At 45.2% G+C, this 20,322-nt stretch overlaps 2 protein-coding genes across 2 annotated transcripts in view; both read right to left on the bottom strand.

Moving 5' to 3' along the window:
* Nucleotides 1-18,428, bottom strand: part of TOX3 (TOX high mobility group box family member 3) — a 105,876-nt gene extending 87,448 nt beyond the window's left edge. The window contains exon 1 of the mRNA XM_068528309.1: nt 18,342-18,428. Within this exon, the coding sequence (XP_068384410.1) occupies nt 18,342-18,428 (87 nt within the window). The remainder of the gene's footprint in view (nt 1-18,341) is intronic.
* Nucleotides 18,429-18,500: 72 nt separating this feature from the next.
* LOC137752388 (uncharacterized) lies at nt 18,501-19,382 on the bottom strand. Its single transcript, XM_068527110.1, has one exon. It carries the CDS (start codon nt 19,380-19,382, stop codon nt 18,501-18,503), a length of 882 nt encoding a protein of 293 aa, XP_068383211.1.
* Between the last annotated feature and the right edge of the window lie 940 nt (nt 19,383-20,322).

The raw sequence follows: 20,322 nt of genomic DNA, 5'->3' as shown, positions 1-20,322 counted from the left end.
TGTGACTGGAGATTTTTCTGTACACCAGACACAGTGCTGGGTTCTGAGGACAGAGCATCCAATAAGACAGACGTGGTCACTCCTCTCAGGAGCTCACAGTTTAAAAGGCCGACACTATTTCTTAAGCTTCTATGCACGCCATACCATAGAGAGTAGCCACTGCAAAATATTTGAGGGACGAATGAAGAAAAGACTTCTGAGTTTGGGGTTCATGTGGCTCAAGACTAAAAAATAATAATAACAACTAGCAAGTAGACTGGGAATGACCAAATATATGAAATAATCAACCTGAATGTGCCCCCCAAGTTAGAAGAAATGGGATGAGAAACAGAAATCACCCTGACATCCAGATCCTATCTGTTATTTCATGCAATCACTGCACAGAACCAGTCATCGGTGGTGTTTTAACAATTCACTCCAAAAAGCTTTGTGACTGACTTACTTCAAGTATCTAGAGACACAGGTGAACCCTAATTGAGCCAAGTCCCAAGTTCATGAACAATTATTCCAATTATTCCCTCTAGTGAACACAGACCTTCTCTTCTCAATCTGCTATATCACACAGCTTTGCAAATTCAAAAGTTATTTCTATTAACCCAGAGAGATCCCCAAACAAAAGAGAGAAGGAAAAAGAAAGAAAACAGTTGCCAGAGGTCAAGACAAGTGTTGATTCTTTTACCTGGTCCAGGGACTTCCTTCCCTGGTGACTCCCCCAAAAGGGACACTGGCCTTCTTAGCTATTCTGAGGCACACACAGTGAGGGAGCCTCCTTTTAGCTCCATCAGGCCCTAGAGAAATAACTGCCCTATATTTAGATAAATGCCCTTTGTAACGAAGGAGTAATTCATCCCAGTTAGCACTTTCTAAATGATAAAACCAGAAAGTTTTCCAAAATATTCCTCTAGCTCAGTGGTTCCCAACCAGGGGCGATTTTGCCCCCCAGAGGGTATTCGGCAATGTCTAGAGATGGTTTTGGTTGTTTTACTGGAGGTGCTACAGGCATCTAGTGGGTAGAGGCCAGGGTTGCTGCTAAACATCCAAAAATGCACAAAAAGCCCCAAAACAAAGAATTATCTGACCCCAAACATCAATAGTGCTGAGGTTGAGAAACCCTGACCTAGTTATATATTAAGCAAAGAACAGAGGGTCCACATATAAACGTTTAAGGTGTAAAGTCCTCCAGATAGTTCTGTTCATGTCGGGATATTCTGGGGCAAGATTCTTTTCCCACTGTCTATGTTCCACAATCTATCCGTATCTTAAGAAATTTACCTGATCTTTGGCTAAAAATAATAACCTAGAATAATAACGATGATAATATGTAATATTAAGGAAGTGCTTAGTATATAGAGAGTTACAGTCAATATTTACAACAATGCTACATTATAGATGCTACCATTATTCTCTACAAAGTAAGCTTATTTATTGCACACAATGACCCACATAGCAGCTGGGTTTATAAGCCTCTAAAATGTTAGTGCTATGGGGCAGGATTTTCTCTGTTTCGTTCACCAACGTCTATCCACCACCCAGCAGAGTAGAATCACCATTTTAGAGATGTGGACACTGAAAGCCTCAGGAGCAAGCTGGAGATCACAGAGCCCATCCGTGGTGAAAAGTGGCTCAAACCTGGCCTCTGCCCTCACACCCTGCCAGCCTGCCAACTGCTCGATATTTGGAGTCATTAAAATCCATTAGACCTCTTGGGCCAACCTTAGATAAACAACCTAAGGAGGAATGAGTCAGGCTGCTTTCCAAAGTTACCAAAATAAAGTTTTCCACTTTTCAGGAAGCTGATTAAACAAAACAGTGGCCCCAAGACAATGGTAAAGTACATCTGCATTGCCATGAGTCACTTTAAAGCAATCTAAGAGGGTGGCTGGTTTTATGAGAGGTTAACTGCTTCTCTTAATTTGGGCAGGGCTCACGTGGCATCAGGAAGGCTTCCCCGAGCCAAGACAGCAGGGTTTTCTCAAAGATCAAATGCCCTGGGTGTGCGCAGAAACGCTTTCCAGCCCCTAGGAAGCCAATTCGTGGATCCTAGGATGCATGTGTGGACCAGTCTCCACTTGACAACTGGTCCAACGGACTCCCAATGCTGGGGTAATCTTAGCAGTCTTCAGGCAAAATTAAAACTACATCTACTCAATTAAGATAGATGCTAATGATGGCAGGATGTGAACATTTAGGAATTAGTACTTTTTGAATGATAAGAGAGCTCAAACACTGATTTGAAGGCTCAGGGACTATCCCAATTTCCCTGTTTTCATCATTTCAATAGATTCCCTAACTCTGGGGGAAATATCCTAAAGGAGATGAACTCTGGCAAGCGCTATAAATTGAGAGTTATACTTGTCCTTATAAAAAGACCAAAAGGGGAAGGGATACGTTTGTTTTTCATTTTTACAATATTGACACAACCAGTAGACTTTAATTTCCTAAGTGGAAATTTCTCTTGTAGAAAGATACTCAAAGTATTCTTGACACTATGCAAACATGCTCATTGTACTTAGAAGTATTTTAAGTATTTATTCATAAGCTGCTTTTCTCCACAAAAGAACTGGGTGACTTTTAAAAGTACAATTGATTCTAAAGAGAGAGGTAATATTTCTAAGAATCAAGGCAAAAAAAAATTAAGAAAATAATAAAGCCAAGATTACTAGCACTCAGGAATGCATATCCTACTCTTCTGGATAGTTACTAAATAAGTTTCATGCTGGACTCTAAGCTTCTTGACAGCCAATGCAAAGAAATGAGAATAACAAGATTAATAATACCCATTAGATAAAACTAAGTGATTTTTTTTTCCAGCTCTTCCTGATACAGTAACCTAAAAAGATCCTCTGGTAAGTCATCCTAAAAAAAAGACACTATGAATATGTAATGGACTATAATTAAACAGAACCCCAAAAAAAGGATGTTCATGAAACTATTATTCATAATTCCGCTCAATGCAAAGTCCTAGGAGTGTGCAATTAATACCTGAGAGAGACCCAGTGAAGGCAACTGTGGAGTGGGGTGTACAACAGTGTGTCGTCCTAAGCATTCAGCTCTCAGGCTGGCAGTAGCCTCACATTAAGTTAGGTTATCTGGATGAATGGATGCACTGCATCTTTTTCAGGCCATTCTCCATAAATATATTATTTCTTAAAACAGTTTTTAATAGGGACTGAGCACCAGATTTAAGGGACTTCCCTGGTGGCGCAGTGGTTAAGAATCTGCCTGCCAATGCAGGGGACATGCGTTCGATCCCTGGCCCGGGAAGATCCCACAGGCCACGTAGCAACTAAGCCCGTGTGCCACAACTACTGAGCCTGAGCTCTAGAGCTCGGGAGCCACAACTACTGAGCCTGTGCACCATAACTACTGAAGCCTGTGTGACCAGAGCCCGTGCTCCCCAACAAGAGAAGCCACCGGAATGAGAAGCCTGCACACCACAGCGAAGAGTAGCCCTTGCTCGACGCAACTAGAGAAAAACCCGCATGCAGCAACAAAGACCCAACAGAGCCAAAAATAAATAAATAAATAAATAATTTTTTTCAAAGAAAGGACCATCATTTCTGATAAGAAACTAAAGGACAAGAATTCTGCATCAACCATCGAGTATGATGGCCAAACATCATCAGAAAAAAATTTCCCAGAAAGTTAAATTCTCATATATGGGTTATGCTACGCTGGGAAATTTTAGTAGTCAAGCAATGAGGTGTTGTCTATGGTCCAAAAGTTATCTGTTAACTTAGGGTTGAACTGGCCTCTTTTTTAAAACAAATATCCGTTTCTTTTTCCTCTCCACATCTGGACACTGTTTTTTGTCTCTCTTTCTAGATAAGAATCTTCTCGATCACTCTCAACTATTGTCACTCTTCTTGTCTTCTGTTGTCACTCTTCTTACTTTTCGTATTAGTCTATCAGAATTCCTTTAACCTGACTTGGTTTTCCTTCACTTGGTTTCTGCCCTGAACTTCCACAAGTTTCACCCTAATAAACACCCAGGATCAAGAATCGTAGGGAAGTGGGATGGATGCCAACTACAACCCGCCATCTTGCACCTGCTCGAGGGCCGGTGTTTTCAAAGTGTGTAACCATGAAGAGATGTTCAGATGATCAAAATGGTATATATCACAACTACAGTGTTTCCTAGGACTCTAGGATTAAGACAAGCCATAAAAAAGGGAATGTGTAGTATAAAATTTAGCCCACCGGCAGTTAAAAAACCTGTTAAGCCAAAGCCAGAATTGGAAACAGTATTTGAAACATTATTAATGCAGACAGAGCAAGGCTATTATGCCACCAAGAAAGTTATTTACTGTGAACAACTGGGCTTTGAGGGCCAGCAAAAAGAGCTATTTCAAATTAATATTTTCAAAACAACTGATATGTCTAAGCAATGCACGAAAATATTAAGACAGGCAATCCTACTTTGTGGTGCTGATCTACAACCACTGAAATGACCCTGAGCAGAACTCTAATGTTTAATAAAATTCAACAATCTTTTTCTAAGGAATTTTGTTTTTGCTTAATGTGGTTAACTTTGATACTAGATATGGAGGGTCTTCAATGTCAAGTTGAGGACAAAGCAATTTATCTTGTAGGCCAATACTCCCATACCTATTATGCATACTGGATTAATTTAATTGATATATAAATTTTTTAATTTTAATAGTTTTGCATTTATTGTATGGGTAATTTTTACATGTTGCCAGCAATACAAGGTTCCCTTATGCAATAGTGATATAAGTTAAAAAGTGAGTCAATGTAAAAAAATTTTTAATAAATAATACTGGTGGTATGTAGATACGGCCAAAAGGAGGTGGCAAGTCTGAGAAAGCATTGGTATAAACAAAGACGAGCCATTGGAAGTGCTTTTAGAAGGAGAATGATGCTTAGACTAATATCCTTTTGAGGATCAAACCGAAGTGGAGTGCAGATTTGACTGCAGGTGGGAGAAATTTAGAAAATACAGAGAGTCAGTGAGGAGCTTGTGGCTATGGCAGAGGCCTTGGCTAGGACACTGGCAGTGGAAAGAAAGAAGACAGATGCAAAAGAGGTCATGAGAAGAAAAATGAAGACGGCATGAAGAGTTATTGCCTTAAGGGAATGAAAGGGGCCAAGTAATCACAATTAATTTTTTGTATCTGAAAATGATGAGGGCATTGAGAGAAGTGGTGAAAACTTGAAGGGGAGCTCTGGGGCAGAGGGATGCAGGTTGCCATATGGCTTATGTTTGATTTAAATTGATGGCAGGCAGGGAAGTGGCGATAACCTATAGAGAGCTGCCATATAGGGGATAAGAAATGTAGATCAAGCCAGAGATGAAGATTTGAGGCCTTAGGGTAGACTGCAAAAAAGGCCCCAGTTCTTCCACCTCCCTGTATCCATGCCCCTTTGTCATGTGATTTTGCAGCAGCTCCTTTCAAGAAATGGAATCTACCTACTCTCCCCCTGAATCTGGCTTTAGGCAGTAGAACGTGGTAGAAGGAACAGAATTTCTGAGCCTGAGCTCAAGGGCTCTCTGCACTTCTCAGAATGCTACTACCATGCAGGCACTTGTGTACATCTTGGCACGCTGGAGGGGAGAGACTACACGTATGTGCAGGAGAAGCAAGGGGCCCCAGTGGACAGTCAGCTAATCTCCAGAAACAAAGCCTCATAGCCAACCTGCTACTGCCCACAAACACATTAGAGAACCCAGCCAAGATGAGAATAACTGCCCCACTGGGCCCAGACTAAATTACTGACTTGCAGAATCACAAGCAAAACATGTTTTTTGTTTTAAGCCACAAGGTCTACATTGTTACACAGCAATGGATAGCCGATACAAACAACGTCAGAGAGGGAACAGCTAAAGGCAGAAAGCAAGATCCACATACAAAGTGAAAATAATACAGGGGCAAAAGAGCAAGAAGCCAAGTTTTGGGAGGACATTCCCACTGCCTGGGAAGAGGAGGGAAAGCCGCAGACAAGACAACAGAGCAGGAGTACCCAAATATGTCAATACAATATTTGGGAACCAGAGACATGGGAGATCACAGGAGACAGAAGGATAGTCATCAGAAAAGCATAGCCCCAGGGCTTAGAGCAGGATCTAGCTTAAGTAGGCACTCCACATTCTTGCATGAATGAATGAAGTTTGATCGGGCAAGGCAGAGCTCACAGGAGAAGAGGAAAAAGATAGTGTCAGTAATGCAAGAAGGAACAGAAGCAGACTGCAGGGTGTTGAGGTGGGCCTGAGTGGGAAAGACATGGAACCCCAGGGAGAGATTTCTTGTTTGCGCCATTGTTCAGAGAGATGTTAAAAAGGGGGTCCACGGAGTCAGATGAAAGAGTCGATGTGGATGGTCCTTCCTCTAGGACTCACAGCTACCAGCATAGCCAGACCAGCAGCAACAACATCACCTGGGAATGGGTTAGCGACGCCAACCCTCCGGCCCACCCAGACCCGCTCATCTGCATTTTATCCTGACCCCCAGCTGACCTGCATGCATATCCCAGTTTGAGAAGCACTGCTCTTCGAGGTCCAGAGACAAGGAAGAAAGAATGTTTAATTACATCTTGAGAAAGTCATTCTGTTTTGAACTCCTTTCAAGCCCCCAGATAAAATCAAAGCCAGAGTCTCAGTCTGGTGCTAACACATCTTCCACACCTCCCTAACACTTGCAAATCCCCCTTTTCAACAAACAGAGAGCAGAGCCTGAGGCCAGCAAGGTCTCCAGTGAGCTCTCCAGAGTACTGTTTACTCCCCTGGTATTTATCTTTAGGATTTTCTTCTATGTCTGGGAAGTGATAGGGTTTTCCATTTGTGATGGTCTTCATTTCACATTAATTTATGTAAGGGAAAAAAGTGACTTAAACAAAACCATGACATGTACTATAATGTGGATAGAATGAGGAGACAGCCAAAGCTGTGACAAGTGAGGTGTCCCTCAACAAACTGAAGATTGGAAAATCTGTAGTGGAGGTCAGAGGACATCTGGGCACATTTGAAAGTAGAAAAAGGACTAAGACGGGAAAGGTGGGAGCTGTCCGCTGAACCAATATTCAACAATCAGAAAGGGAACGACGCTGTTGGGGGAATTTCTCCCAAAGAGTAGAAACTGCTCTCCTCTGGGTCTGGATAAAAGAGAGAAGCGGTTCCTACACGAGTGAGGATGACACAGGAGCAATCCCTAGCAGATAATATCAACGTTCCTCATGAAGTGAAAGATGAGAGTTCCCTCCTAAGAGTGAGGGGAGAGCTGTCTGACTGCGACTTAAAAAGAGTGGAGAGGACTTGGACTCTCCGTTTGGAGAATGTCCAAGAGAATAAACAGATAAACAGAAGGACCCAAGTACACTCAGAGAGCTTTCGTTTTTAGTAAGGAAAACGGACACAGTGTTCAGTTACCCTAAAGTTGAGAAATGAGGCTGACCAAAGGCTGACACAGCCTACACAGCAAAAGGAGAGGGGGCTGAGGAAGCTGCCATGTCTTTGCAGTCGAGGTTGCATGGTCAAGGGTAAAAGAAAGGGGCCAGAGAGTTAAGTGAGGAGAAAGGGCGTAAAGAACTGCAAGTTTCTGGGGAAGAAGATTTGGTGAATGTGTGGATACGACGAGTCACAGGTAAGCTGGGTTTGATCAAAAAGGAAACGCATCAGTTGAAAAACAATCTAGTTTTAAAAAACGCAACTGAAGATTGACTCGTACGCAAAACTCTACTACCCAGAGTTAGGACTTGAGAAATGGCGGTGTAAAAATTCAAGAGGTATTTTGAAAAGAAGAGAAATTTGGGCTTAAAATATAGGTAATCAATTAATATTAGGACATCGGATTTGCAGTTCCTACAAAGACGCAGATCAATCGTTGGGTATTTTAAGCATGCCCAAAATAAAACCCCAAAGCTGAAGGAAGGATTGAAAAGATAGCACAGTGGATCTCTTTCACCAAAAGAGGACCCTCCAAGGAGCAAATAAAACCTAAAATATTGAATGAAGTTTAGCAAAAATACAATATTACAGTTTGTACACAAAATCTCCAACTTTGAGGTACCCAAAAGGGTTCCTTGGACCTCACCCATCACTCACTCATAGGGCACTCACCCCTGCTTCTGCAGTAACTGAGTGTTCCCTGGGCACGTGGCCAGCCACAACCTGGCAGTCACAGGTGTGGCCGTGTGTCTCAGTTCTGGCCAGTGAGAAATAAGCAAGTGTCCTGTGGCAGCCTCTGGAGACCTCCCTTGACCACATTTCCTTCCTGCCGGTTGGACCACGATGATGACCGGTGCTCTACCTTGGACCATAAGGACAAGGGTCACATGAAAGTTACAGACAGCTTGGGTCCCAGATGTCTATGAAGCCCGCCTAACAGCCCAGTACTACTTACCACTGGTCTTCATTAGGGACAAGAGAAAATCTATCTCATTTAAGCCACTGCTGCTCAAGTGGTTTGGGGGGGGTGTTTCTGTTTGTTTGGGGTTTTTTTGGTTTGTTTTGTTTTTATTTGGCCGCACTGCACAGCTTGTGGGATTTTAGTTCCCCAACCAGGGATGGAACCCGGGCCCTCGGCAGTGAGAGTGCGGAGCTCTAACCACTGGACCACCAGGGAATTCCCTCAAGTTTTTTTTCTGTTACTTGCAGGTGAACCCTAACTAACAGCCCTTTCTTTGCCTGCATTGAAGTTTCCCCTTCCTGGACCATTTCTGGAACACTTTCACCAAACCAACCATTGGCTTCTGCCTAGAACATCTCCCTATGTACACACATTCACACACACACACACACACACACACGAACTTCATGAACACTCACATATGCACACCTGCTCTCCTACCAAACTAGAGGTCTCCTGAAGGCAGACCACATCTAATCTCAGCCCCTCACAGGAAGTGCATTCCTAATAAATGCTTGGTAAATAACAATGATGACATTTGCATTAAATCAGCACAGGCTATTTCTGGTTTCCACAAAGAATAAGAAATATGGACAACTCAAATCCTCAAAAATCGTCAAAATCGTCAAGCTTCACTTCATTTAGCAGTCTAAATGGACTTTTTTTTTTTTTTTTTTTACTACCTCATGCCCACTCCCCTTTGCTGTGACATCAGCGTTTTGCTCTCCCTCTGAGGATCCATTGCTCCCGACTCTTGGCCTTTCCGTGGGGCTGCCAGTATGCACCCCTGATCCTGAGATGGGTATGTGATGTTGGGCCTGGGCACGTGACCCAAGTCTGTCCAATGAGACTCAGTGCAGAGGAGGTACAGAAACAAGCAGGGAAGAGAATCTCCCCTTCTTGGGGAAGCTGAGCCGTGCAGGTGTGACTTGGAGCTGCTACTGAACATCTTCCCACCACCCAAGGATAACCTGACTGAGAAAGAAGCCGAACAGATGAAAACAGAACTAATATAAAGGAGTCTTGACGGCATCCCTTTGTAACACCTGGATCCAGCTATGCCTGAAGCAAAACTTACAACCCCTTTTCTGTTTAACTCAGTTTGAGGACTTTTCCCCCCTTGGAGTCCAAAGAATTTTTACTTGTACAACAGTTTAACCACTTCTCCATTAAACACTGTTGTTAGAATTTTTTGAGTAAGCCAAATAATGAGTTGAGTTTCTCCCTGGAGACAGGCATAAAGGAGTAGCAAAACAGATCTACTAGTACGCTTTATGAGTACTCAATAGTTCTAAATTTAACTCATCCTTTTTTCGAGAAAAACCAACTTCCAACCAAACATACATATTTCATAAAAGTGTTCTAGCCAGGTCAGCATTTGAGACTTCTCCTTCCTATACCTAGAAGATTTTTAAAAGAAAGTGGAAAAATTTTGTTATTCTGCAGCACACCAAAATCCCCTGCTCATTACAAATTAGCTGTAGAAATTGCTGGAAAAATCTCACAATATAGTAGTTACACTACATCAATTTAAAATATTTTGAAAACTCACTTCCATTACAATATTTAATATAATTCTTCTATATAAACAATTTATAGTCATCGTAGAAAAAGCCACATTAAACTCGCAAAATATGGAATAGAAGGGCCCACCTTAAAATCTATCTCCTCCAAAAGAACGAATCTATATCATTCAAACATGTATTTAGAGTGAAATCCAAACACTTCTTGATATTGGCCAATTTCTTTAACTTATGGATTATCAAGACATGACAAGTATTCTTTTATAAACAAAGTAAAATTAAATTAAGATTAAAGATAGAATGTTAGTCATACAAGAAGGGCCATTTTCCAATGGCTAATGTGTTTTACACCAGAGTGGAACATATCTAAAAGAACATGGCCTCCCAAAGGAAGGGATTAGGATACAAACCTAGGAAACAAAGAAAATAAAATGACCTACTACAAAGAGAGAAGATAAAACCTGTCAGAAGCTCATGCAGACCTTGAATAAAAGCCTCTACTCCTTTTATTTTAATAGGGTTTTTTTAAAGAGTGCTGAATCCACCTTTAAAATACACTGAATTTATAAGCATACTTAGCAGAAATCCTGTCCTTCCTTATTAACCACACTCAAAACAGATTCCCCAAGATACTTATGACATCACGAACATGTCACAAAATCCAGTTTGAAGTTGCATCTCTTACACAAAGAGAAACACATGAAATGTTTTAATTCATAAATGGCTGACGTGGTTGTAAAGTATGGTATTGCAAATTTTGCATTATTCCCACTTGATGATAGCCATTTAAGACTGTTTCTTTCCAAATAACTGTTAAGATAGAAAAGATATATCATCTCACACACACACACACAAATACACACACACACACACACACACACACACACACTCCTTTTTTATACCATCCTTGTCATGGTACAGTAAGATTTCCAAATTTTCTGAGTTTCACGTGTTACGTCCTAAAATACTGCCTCCCTAACTGGGAAGTTGGATTACCAAACACCGCACCAGCCAACCCTCAAGACCAAGGATGCGTCCTTGCCACCCCGTCTCCTTACTCTTAGAGAAGTCACTTCTGTTTCCAGCGCTTTATCACTGACAGGAAGCCCCCGACTTTGGTTCTCCAACCCTGAGCTCTCTCTCTGAGTTCCAAGGCACGGGTAGGTTCCAGGGCACCTACTTGACATCTCTGTGGGAATGTTCCACCCAAATATCCCATATCAGCGTTATCTTTCCTTCAACCCCAGCTTCTCCTCTGGCCTCTCTGCTTCTGTTCGAAGTCCTAACATTCATTCAGGTCCCCAGTTCAAACACCCTGAGTCGTCTCCACCTCCTCTTTCTCCTTCTTAAGCTACAGAGATGCTCTGTTCGGTGCCCTCCTCTCCTTCACATCCATATTCACATCTCCTTAGTTCAAATCCTTCTCGCACCTTTATCTCGACTGGCTAGTGGCGTCCTCCCTGGTCCCCCCCGTCCGCCACCTCCTGTCGGGCCCCACGCTAATCTAGTCAAAAAGTCAGATTCATCTTCACAAAATTCAACCCCAACCACATGCTAGCCCACTCAAAATTCTTCAAACGTGCTCAGCAGCAGACACGGGTGTCCTTCCAACAGCCTCCTTCCTTGCTAACAGAGCGTAACATCAATTATGCTCATGTGACAAGTGTCCAGCCCCAGGGGATGACATGGGATTGGTCTACGCTGATCACAGCAATCCCCTTCTTCTTTGCCAATGACTGGCCTAGGGTGGGCATGTGATCCATTTCTGAACAGTAAGACGAAAGAGTCTAGTGGAACTGTTTCCAAGAAAGCTATTCTTTCTTAATAAGAGATGTGTAGAAAGAGAAAGTGCTCCTTTACTACCACTGCCACCCACACCACTACCCTGCTTCTCATTTCGCATGCTATCGTGTGAGGATGTGACGCCTAGAGCTACAGCAGCCAACCTGTGACCATGAGGAGAATGTTGAAATTCCAAGGATGGCAGGAAAAAGAGAAAAGTAAAGGGGGTCCTTGAAGACATGACTGAACCATCCAAAACAGCCTGAAATGGCCTACCTAAAGACTTACTAGTAAACAAATGTCCTTAGGGTTTATGCACTGTTTGTTGTTCATTCTGTTACCTGCAGCCCAAAGCATTCTAGCTGATAAACTTACAAAGAACAAACTACTCCCCTTACCACTGAAGGCCCTCTGTGCCATGCTACTCACAGCGTGACATCATCACCTGAGAGCCCCACCCCAGACCTATGATTCAGAAACTCTAGAGGTAAAGTCCAATGGTCTGTGTTACAAAAAGCACTCTGGGTATTACTCGTCTATGCTAAAGTTTGAGGAGCACGGCTCTATAATATGATCACAAATTATTCTTTTCCATTTCATCTACTATCCTACATACCGCAAGGAACACTGGGTCTGTATTTCTCCGATGACAGTGACCTCATTTCACTAGGTCTGAGCATCATTTGATGTTTCCTTAATTTCATCTCTTTCTAATCAAAGTTTTCAAACTCGAAGCCTCCTGGGACCTGAGAGGTATACAGAGGGCTAAGTATGAGGAAGAGGGAGTGGAGAGGACCACGGTGAACTGTGGAGGACATAGCCATCTGAATCAGGGCAACTGGCAGATGATGCCACGCAAGGGTACAGGTCCAGTATTTATGATGAAAGAAAAACTGGAAATCCAGATTTATATGCAAAGATTTTTAGAAACAGACAACCAATTTATTTTTTTAAATACTGGTGCAAAGTAAACAAAACAAGTCCTCAAGTGGATTCAGTGTCCCCCTGACAGTTTGTGACCTGGAGTAGATAGTTCTTGAAATAACCACACATACTTTGAATGCTGTGGCCACGTACAACCATTGACTTCACCTGAAATGACTAAAATTAACATTCTTTGGCTAACTGTATATTAGGCTTCACTGAGCACAGGGTTCTCATCAATATTCCACTGGCTGACGTGGCAAAATGGGGAGTTTCTGGACCTCAAGTTTGTGTCAGCAGGACTGCTTTATCCATTAGTCACCATAGACGGGACACCTAGAGCTATAAGCTTCTCAGGAGCCTACAGAAATGTTTAAAATGTAGAAAAAAGTCATTGGCCACACAGCACAGAAGCAAGCGTGCGTGCACGCACACACACACACTACAAAATTAAAACTAATAGATGCTCAATTAAATGCCTACAAAATACAAACATAAGCCACCTAATCAACATCAACTCAGATATGGTACCATGTCATATTGTATTAAATGCAGGATGTGGAGGGGACCCCAGATCAATAGGGCTTAGGAATTGCCAAGGGCCTCAAAAGGCCCTGAGTGCCAACCAGGAACCAACCATTCTGTTCTAGGTCTTGTCTTCTTTATAGCCATCACAAACTTCGTACCCAGTTTTACTGCCCCTGGACGTTGCTCACTTCAGGATCCTCAGCCTAAAACAAAGTTTCCAACCATAGCTGCGTGTTGGAATCACCTAGGGAGCTTTTAAACACACTGCTGCCTGGATCCCATCCCCAGAGATTCTGACTGAACTAGTCTGGGGTAAGGCTGAGCTTGAGTATCTTCTACAAGCCTTCTCCTACCCAACCATGGCTGAAGCCAGGGCTGAGACCCCACTGTTCTAGAAGCATTTCCAGAAACATTCTCTGAGATAGTCATCTTTCCAGTTAGGCCATCTTGATTTTCTTTCTACTGCCTTGGCCTGGAACAAAGGAAGATCACGGTACCATCAGTGGACTGATTATCTAGAACAGGGGTTGGCAACCTTTTTCTATAAATAATAAATGTTTTAGGCTTTGCAAGCCATGCAGTCTCTGTCACAATGACTTAACTCCGCCACTGTGGCATGAAAGCAGCCCCAGACAAGATGTAAACAAATGAGTGGGGCTGTGTTCCAATAAAAGTTTATTTATGGACACAAAAGTCAATTTCATGTAGTTTTCACAGTCAGGAAATCTTATTCTTCTTTCGAATTCTTTCAACAGTTTAAAAACCAACCTTAACTTGCAGACCATGACCTGTGGGCTGCAGTTTGCCAACTCCTGACCTAGAACGACTATTCCATTGGCTTGAGACCATAAAACTAACGAATGATAGAATCCAAATTATTAGATTAGAACTACACGGCAAGTGGTTAAATTATACCTCCTCCACTCACTCAACTGAATTATCCACATAGTCGAACACTGTTGTAGAACTGCCCACATAGTTGAATGTAAACTAGAAATGATTTATTTAAAAATGACTTTTGAATCCTCATCTGCATATGAGTTTGTTAAGACAAAAGTTGCAAAGGAGCAGTACACAGGCATGCTTTGAGGGTCCAACGTAATGATTTCAAGTATTTGTTAATTTGCAGCCAATACTTAAAATTCAGGATATTTCCCATAAAAACCCAGATTATCATTTTCTTGACAAAAAAGAATTGCAGAATGTGGAGATACTGGGTCAAATGTTGGCATGGCAACAATCTACTAATGCTGAGCAAGGCTCCCCCTTTAAATGGGGCACATTCTCCACTTGACCACAACCTCTAGCTTCATGAAGGTTAACTGGCTGTCCCTACAGACAGAGTTTATGACCCTTGCTCTAAGGTCCCTAGAAAAACCTTTTATTTCTTTCACAATGTGGTTTCCACATCTCGGTTAAACACCTGACATGGAAATCTCTCAATCTGCTCTCAAAATTCAACACCCCCATACTCCGGACCCTAGAAAAAATCATGAGTTCTCATGCTCGTGCAAGATATCAACTAAAGGAGAGTTTCAATCAAATCCCCCTCCCCTCTCAATATGTTCTCAACTTGAACCGTGGTCTCCAATAAGATAGACCAATGACAAACCACCCTTCAGTTCCTCTTATTCTTCAAGCTATCCAAGGTAGAGGCCCATGAGGTAGAGGGAAAGTGCTCACATCAGAACATCTTAATTAAGCAGAGTGATCAATAACACATATAATAATTAGAAAGCAATGTTTGGGACAGATGGAGTTACAACAGCATAGGACTATTCTACATAGGGTAAGAAGTCAATAGCCATATTTTGAAAGGGGGTGGGGAAGCCCTAAGAGTATGCAGAAAAGCTAGTAACTAGAGTTTAGTCCAAACTCATTATTAACCCAATGCGTGATTTTACCTTGCTTACACCCACATTAAATGTAGCAGTGTATTTGGGGGTGGGGGTGAGGAGGGCAGACTTCTGACCACTACATGCCGATTGATATGTTGCATACTGTCTTCTTACTGGTGAAGACAAATTGAACCCAGGGAAAGAAAAGTTCCAGATACATAGACAATGGGTCACTAATTCACTTGAATAACATAAGGCTTTTTTTAAAAAAAAGATATAAGTGTTAGTTTAATTTGTTAGCTGAATCAGAAAAAGAAATGTTCAAACAGTAGATTTTCCACTTGAAATTAAAATGGAAATTAGCCCTGAGGAAACAGAGATGACTTTAAGTTTATACATCAGTGGCTGGTTCATGAATTATTAACTGATTTTAATGATCCTGGCTATATTTTATTTGAAGTTATTCTCCTACTTGCAATGACTTTTGAACCCTCAAAACCCTTTCATCCATTCTCCGCAGACAGAGTACACACTTTCATGAGTGCTGACATTTAAAAAGGATCCATATACTCACAGAATGTGAAGATAATACACATGCATATAAGTTATACAAAGGACTCGGGTCATTTGTTAAAGAGAGAAACGAATGAAACCCTATTATTCACGGTTTGTAAATAAATTTAACGATAAGCGCTAACTTTTCCCTTGTTAAGCCTGGAGGCGAGGGTTCTGTATTTCTTCTAAAGTTTCCCAGATGGTCGTTAAAACAAGAAAGGGCAGAAACAGACTTTCTTTGAAAGCCATCACTTCCCATCCGGAAAGATAACGCACATGATCAAAAGTTAAGTCTTAAAAGATTAATGATTACAGGTGTTTTCAAATAAGATACATGCATGTCTTTGTACGCTGGTTTTTACATTTTCAATATAAATCTATATTGAATAACGCCACTTCAGACACACAAGTTAGCTATGAAATGAAATGCTATAAACCTTTAACTAGCACTTGCTGTTTTATACCCATGAAGTTAATACTTCTTCTTCTACTGCATTCTCCCCATAAGGAAAAATTACGGGGAGTAAGGTTGGGTTTTTCACTTCTGAGATTAAGAGTAGGAAAATACAGTATCGTGGCTCAATTGAAAGATTATTGTATTTTTATCTGCAAGGAATGAAATGCGAACATCCCTTAAAATAAGTACAATCTGATTTCTACCAATATTAAGCACTAACTTTCATAAGTTGGGTACACAGAGCACTTAAGACGACAGATTGCTGAATAACTAAGAAACCGAGTTATTTCAGGCGAATCGCTGCATTAGGAAAATATGACAGCAATCCAACTTGCATCCTCACTCCTGAAATTGAACAAGCATCTCAATAAATATTGTCTGTTTTTAAGCTATCTAGACGCTCTCAGAAGTAAATGTTCTGAGCTTAAATTGACTCGAAATAGCCTTTCTCAAAAAATAAAAAGAGACACACACAAAACACCCACAATTTCCTCTGGTCCCTTGAAGTACCCTTGGGATCCTAGTGAACAGAGAGATTTGCCACGCATTGCAGTGACTGGATTAGTACAAAAGGTTTCTATTTTGGTGTCATTGGAGTGTTGCTGATCTTAAATCAGAGAAAGAAGTAGTTACATTAGGCAAGGTAATGGCTTCCAAAAATAAGAGCATGCCCAGCTATACAAGGCTTGAATACACAAGGCTAAGTTGTAAGGAGATAAATAATACCCCACTGGAACAATTAGGTGGATTCTCAGAAACACTACATACTTAATTAGGCTGCCTAAGTCCCTAACTGAGCATACATGGGAGACTTTTTAAAGCATTTAATAACTTGAGTAAATCCAAAATCAGAGGGCCGAAACTAAACCTTAACTCTCGCTACAGGGGTAGGCCTTTTCTTGCTTCTCTTTCAATGCTAAATGTATCACTCTAGGAATTTTGAGAGCATAAACGCCCACCATCACCAAAGGGTTAAAACACACTGAATGATATCCCTTCCTTCTATACTTGTTGGGAGGCCCCTCCGTGCCAGGCGCAGAGCCGGGTGATGATGACACAGGGGAGAGGGGTGAGAAAGAGAGACCCTAATGGTGTCTCACAAACTTCAGCACTGGAGTTGGGAACGGAGTATAAACAAACAGAAAGGAACACGAGCCTCCATCAGCCACGGGGCACAGCAAACTGTTCCTCACGCTTAGATACAAATCCTCCTCTTCCTGCTATGTATTCATTAGTTTTGTATAGCACCTTTCTTTCTGCAGGCTCCTTATTTCCTCCTCTGTTATCCAAGCAATCATAAACAAACTGCGATTTGAAAGAAAAAGGAGGGGAGGAGGGAGGAGCAGGGGGGAAGGAGAAAGAAAAACCACATTCAAAAGGCACAGGCCATCCAGAGCACAGCTCTTTCTCTGAATATCGCCCTCGGGGTGATGTTTCCTCTAAAGCTTGGCCTTGGGGGCTTCAGGAAAGGATAGAGAACGGGAGTCCACGCTGCGCTGGCCCAAGGGCCGCGGTTCTCGCACCGACTCGCCGCTCCGAGCTGCGGCCCGCTGCCCTTCTGAGATCCACCTTTGGCCACCTGAAACGCTGGGTCCTCGAAGTTGGAACAGGGGGAGGTGAAGGAGGTGGGGTGACCCAGGGCGTGGTGTGGAGGTCTCCAACCCTGATCTCCCCGAAATGCCAAACTTACCCCTCCCCCAAAAATGAAAGCTAAGAAGCCACTTGTGCTAACCAGGGAGGGGCGGGCACCTCCACTGCATGGTCCAGAGCGCCCTAGCGAGAGGGCAGCAAAGGCCACCTGCGGGGGTCCCACCACTTCGCGGCTCCCCTCTTCGCCCATCCAGGGCACGCTCAAAAGTTAGTTCCTTTCTTTCGCTAAGCGTCCCTGGGTTCAGTTCTCGGGGGCGTGGGGGAGGTGAGATGGGCTGGGAGGGGGGCGGCGAAGTCATCAGACCACGAGATGGGGGACTCCTGCGTTGCCCCCTTCCCCCCCAAACTCAGGGGGACTGCGATCGTGTTTACTAATAACAACAACAAAGAATCACAAGCGAGTCCCCCCTTGCAGTTGTTGGGCTGCTCTTCCCTTCTTTGGGGCAGCCAAAGAGAGTCGGCCGGGGAGGGGGGGCGGAGAGAGACAGTGGGAGGAGAGGCGGAGGGGAGAGGGGAGAGCCGGCTGAGGGACAAAAAGGGGGGTGGGAAGGGGGCAGAAAGAGTAGAGCGGGAGAGTTGGACAGAAACGAAGGCGCAAAGGGAACGGAGCGGAGAGGGGAGAGAAAAGTGCAGCAGGCGGAGATCTGGAGCGCGGGGCGCGCCCGGGATGGGGAGGTGGCCCCCGACCCGCCGCCCCCCGGCCCCGGCCCGGCCCGGTCACCTTGCTGTAGCCGTAGTACCCCAGGCACTGCGCGAAGTCCAGGCCGGCGGGGTCCCCGGCCGCCGCGGGGTAGAATCTCACATCCATGCCGGAGCCGGGCCCGGGGCCGGGGGCCGGGACTGGGGCTCGCCGGGACCGGTGCCCGCCTCCTCGAAGCCGCTAGATCCACCGTCGGGGGCGCCCGGCCGGGGTTGTCCGGGGGGCGGCGCGCGGGACTTGGGCCGGAGGGGCGCCGCGACCGGGAGCCAGAGGAGCCCGGGAGCCGCGGCCGCCGCACACAAAGGCGCGGCCACGCGAGCCGCGGGAGAGCGGGAGGCGGCCCGGGGGACGCGCCCCGCCGGGGCACCAAGGCAGCGCTGCGCACCGGCCGGGCGCCCGGGGCGCGGGGCGCGGCGCGGGGGCCCGGGGCGGCGCGGCGAGTTCAGGTGCGCGGGGCGAGGCTGGGACGACGGCGGCGGCGGCGGCGGCGGCGGCTGGCCCCGCTCCTCCTCCTCCTCCCCGGGCGGACTGAGGAGAGGAGCCGCGGAGACAAGGGGCCCGGCCCCTCCCCTCCTTCTCCCCCTCCTGCCTCCCTCCGCCGCCGGTCCCCTCCCCGCGCCGCCGCCGCTCCGCCCCTCCCACCGCGGGCAGCTGGCGCGCCGCCCGCCCCGCCGGTGCGCTCTCGGCCCGGACCGCCTCCGGGCGCGCGGACCCCGCCCCGCCGGCCCCTGCCCCGCGCGGCCCCTCGCGGCTCACCCCGCGCCTCGCGCAGCCCTCGACCACCCCGTCGCCCGCGCCGCGGCCTCCCCCTCTCCGGGGCCCCTCTTCTTCCCACCGCGCCCCCCTTCCCTCTCCGGTCCTCTTTGTCCCCGCTGCCTCGGAGCGCTCCTCGCTCCCCTCCTTCCCTCGGCCGCTTCGGCCAGTCCCATGCCCGGTGTGGACCCCCGCCCCCTTTCGGACCCCCGCTGCCCTGGGCCCCCAGCCCCTGCCAGCAGCATCCACGCGCCGTCCGCTCCCTTCCCACCACCCCTCTTTCCCTCGGGTTCCACTCCTCGTCCCCATTCCTTCCTCGTGGGTCCCCCGATCCCTCTACCCTACTCCGCCTTCCCCCACGAGTGTCCCCTTCTTGGAGGCACCTAACCCAGCAGGTAATCTGCACGATTGCCTCCGAAGAGCCGGGAGCTGGGAGCCCCGTGTACACCTGTGGTGTTTTCCAGGAGGGGTATGGGGGCCTGACCTTTCACAGGTAGGCAGACTTGAAGCTCCCCGGGTTAAGCCTCATGTCGCTTCTCTTCGTATTTTCGTTGCTCTTGTTTGTATTCGGAAGGCATTTGCGTAACTGGATCTAGGCGGATCACTCACCGCTCTCTGAGAGAAAATGTCCCTATTTTCCTAAAAGGTTCTGGGTGATTAACTTCTTCACAGTGCACTCACCCACCCCCCTCTTGATTTCTTTCTCTTTCTTTAAGCTACATCTTTCCCCCCACCCCCACCCTTGCTTTGGGTTCATCTGACAGTTTGGCCCTCAGCCTTGGCGAAGGGAAGGGATTTGCTACCAGATGAGAACGTTAAGGAGAGGCTGTGAGATTTGCCCCCCTCCCCAATATGGTTGTCTGGTAACTACTTTAACAGGAAGGGAGAAATTTACAAATATTTTAGCTGACACTCACTCACACTTTCGTCCCTGATCACACTTTGCTGGCCCACGGCCTGAAGTTTTTCAGACAAGCATCACAGGACTTTCTCTTCATTTCGTCTGTTCTCCAAAATAGGCACCCTGGCTTGGTGACACCTTGCGTATGTACCTTTGCCCAATATTATCGTTCTGGAAACAAGCAGGAAAAATAAACTTCAATTAGGCGAAAGTTTGTGTATTTGCTCTTCTCTTAGCAGAGTCGGGTGTTTGGAGACTGCGTGAGAGAGCGGTGTGTATTCAGGAAAGGAACAACTGCTTACGTTGTCGCTGGGTTGACTCCAATCCCCCCCCTCCTGAAAAAGCTTT

The sequence above is a fragment of the Eschrichtius robustus genome, chromosome 19 (genome assembly GCF_028021215.1).
Source record: "Eschrichtius robustus isolate mEscRob2 chromosome 19, mEscRob2.pri, whole genome shotgun sequence".
NCBI classification, from domain to species: Eukaryota; Metazoa; Chordata; class Mammalia; order Artiodactyla; family Eschrichtiidae; genus Eschrichtius; species Eschrichtius robustus.
This window is presented reverse-complemented; position numbering and strand designations above follow the sequence as displayed.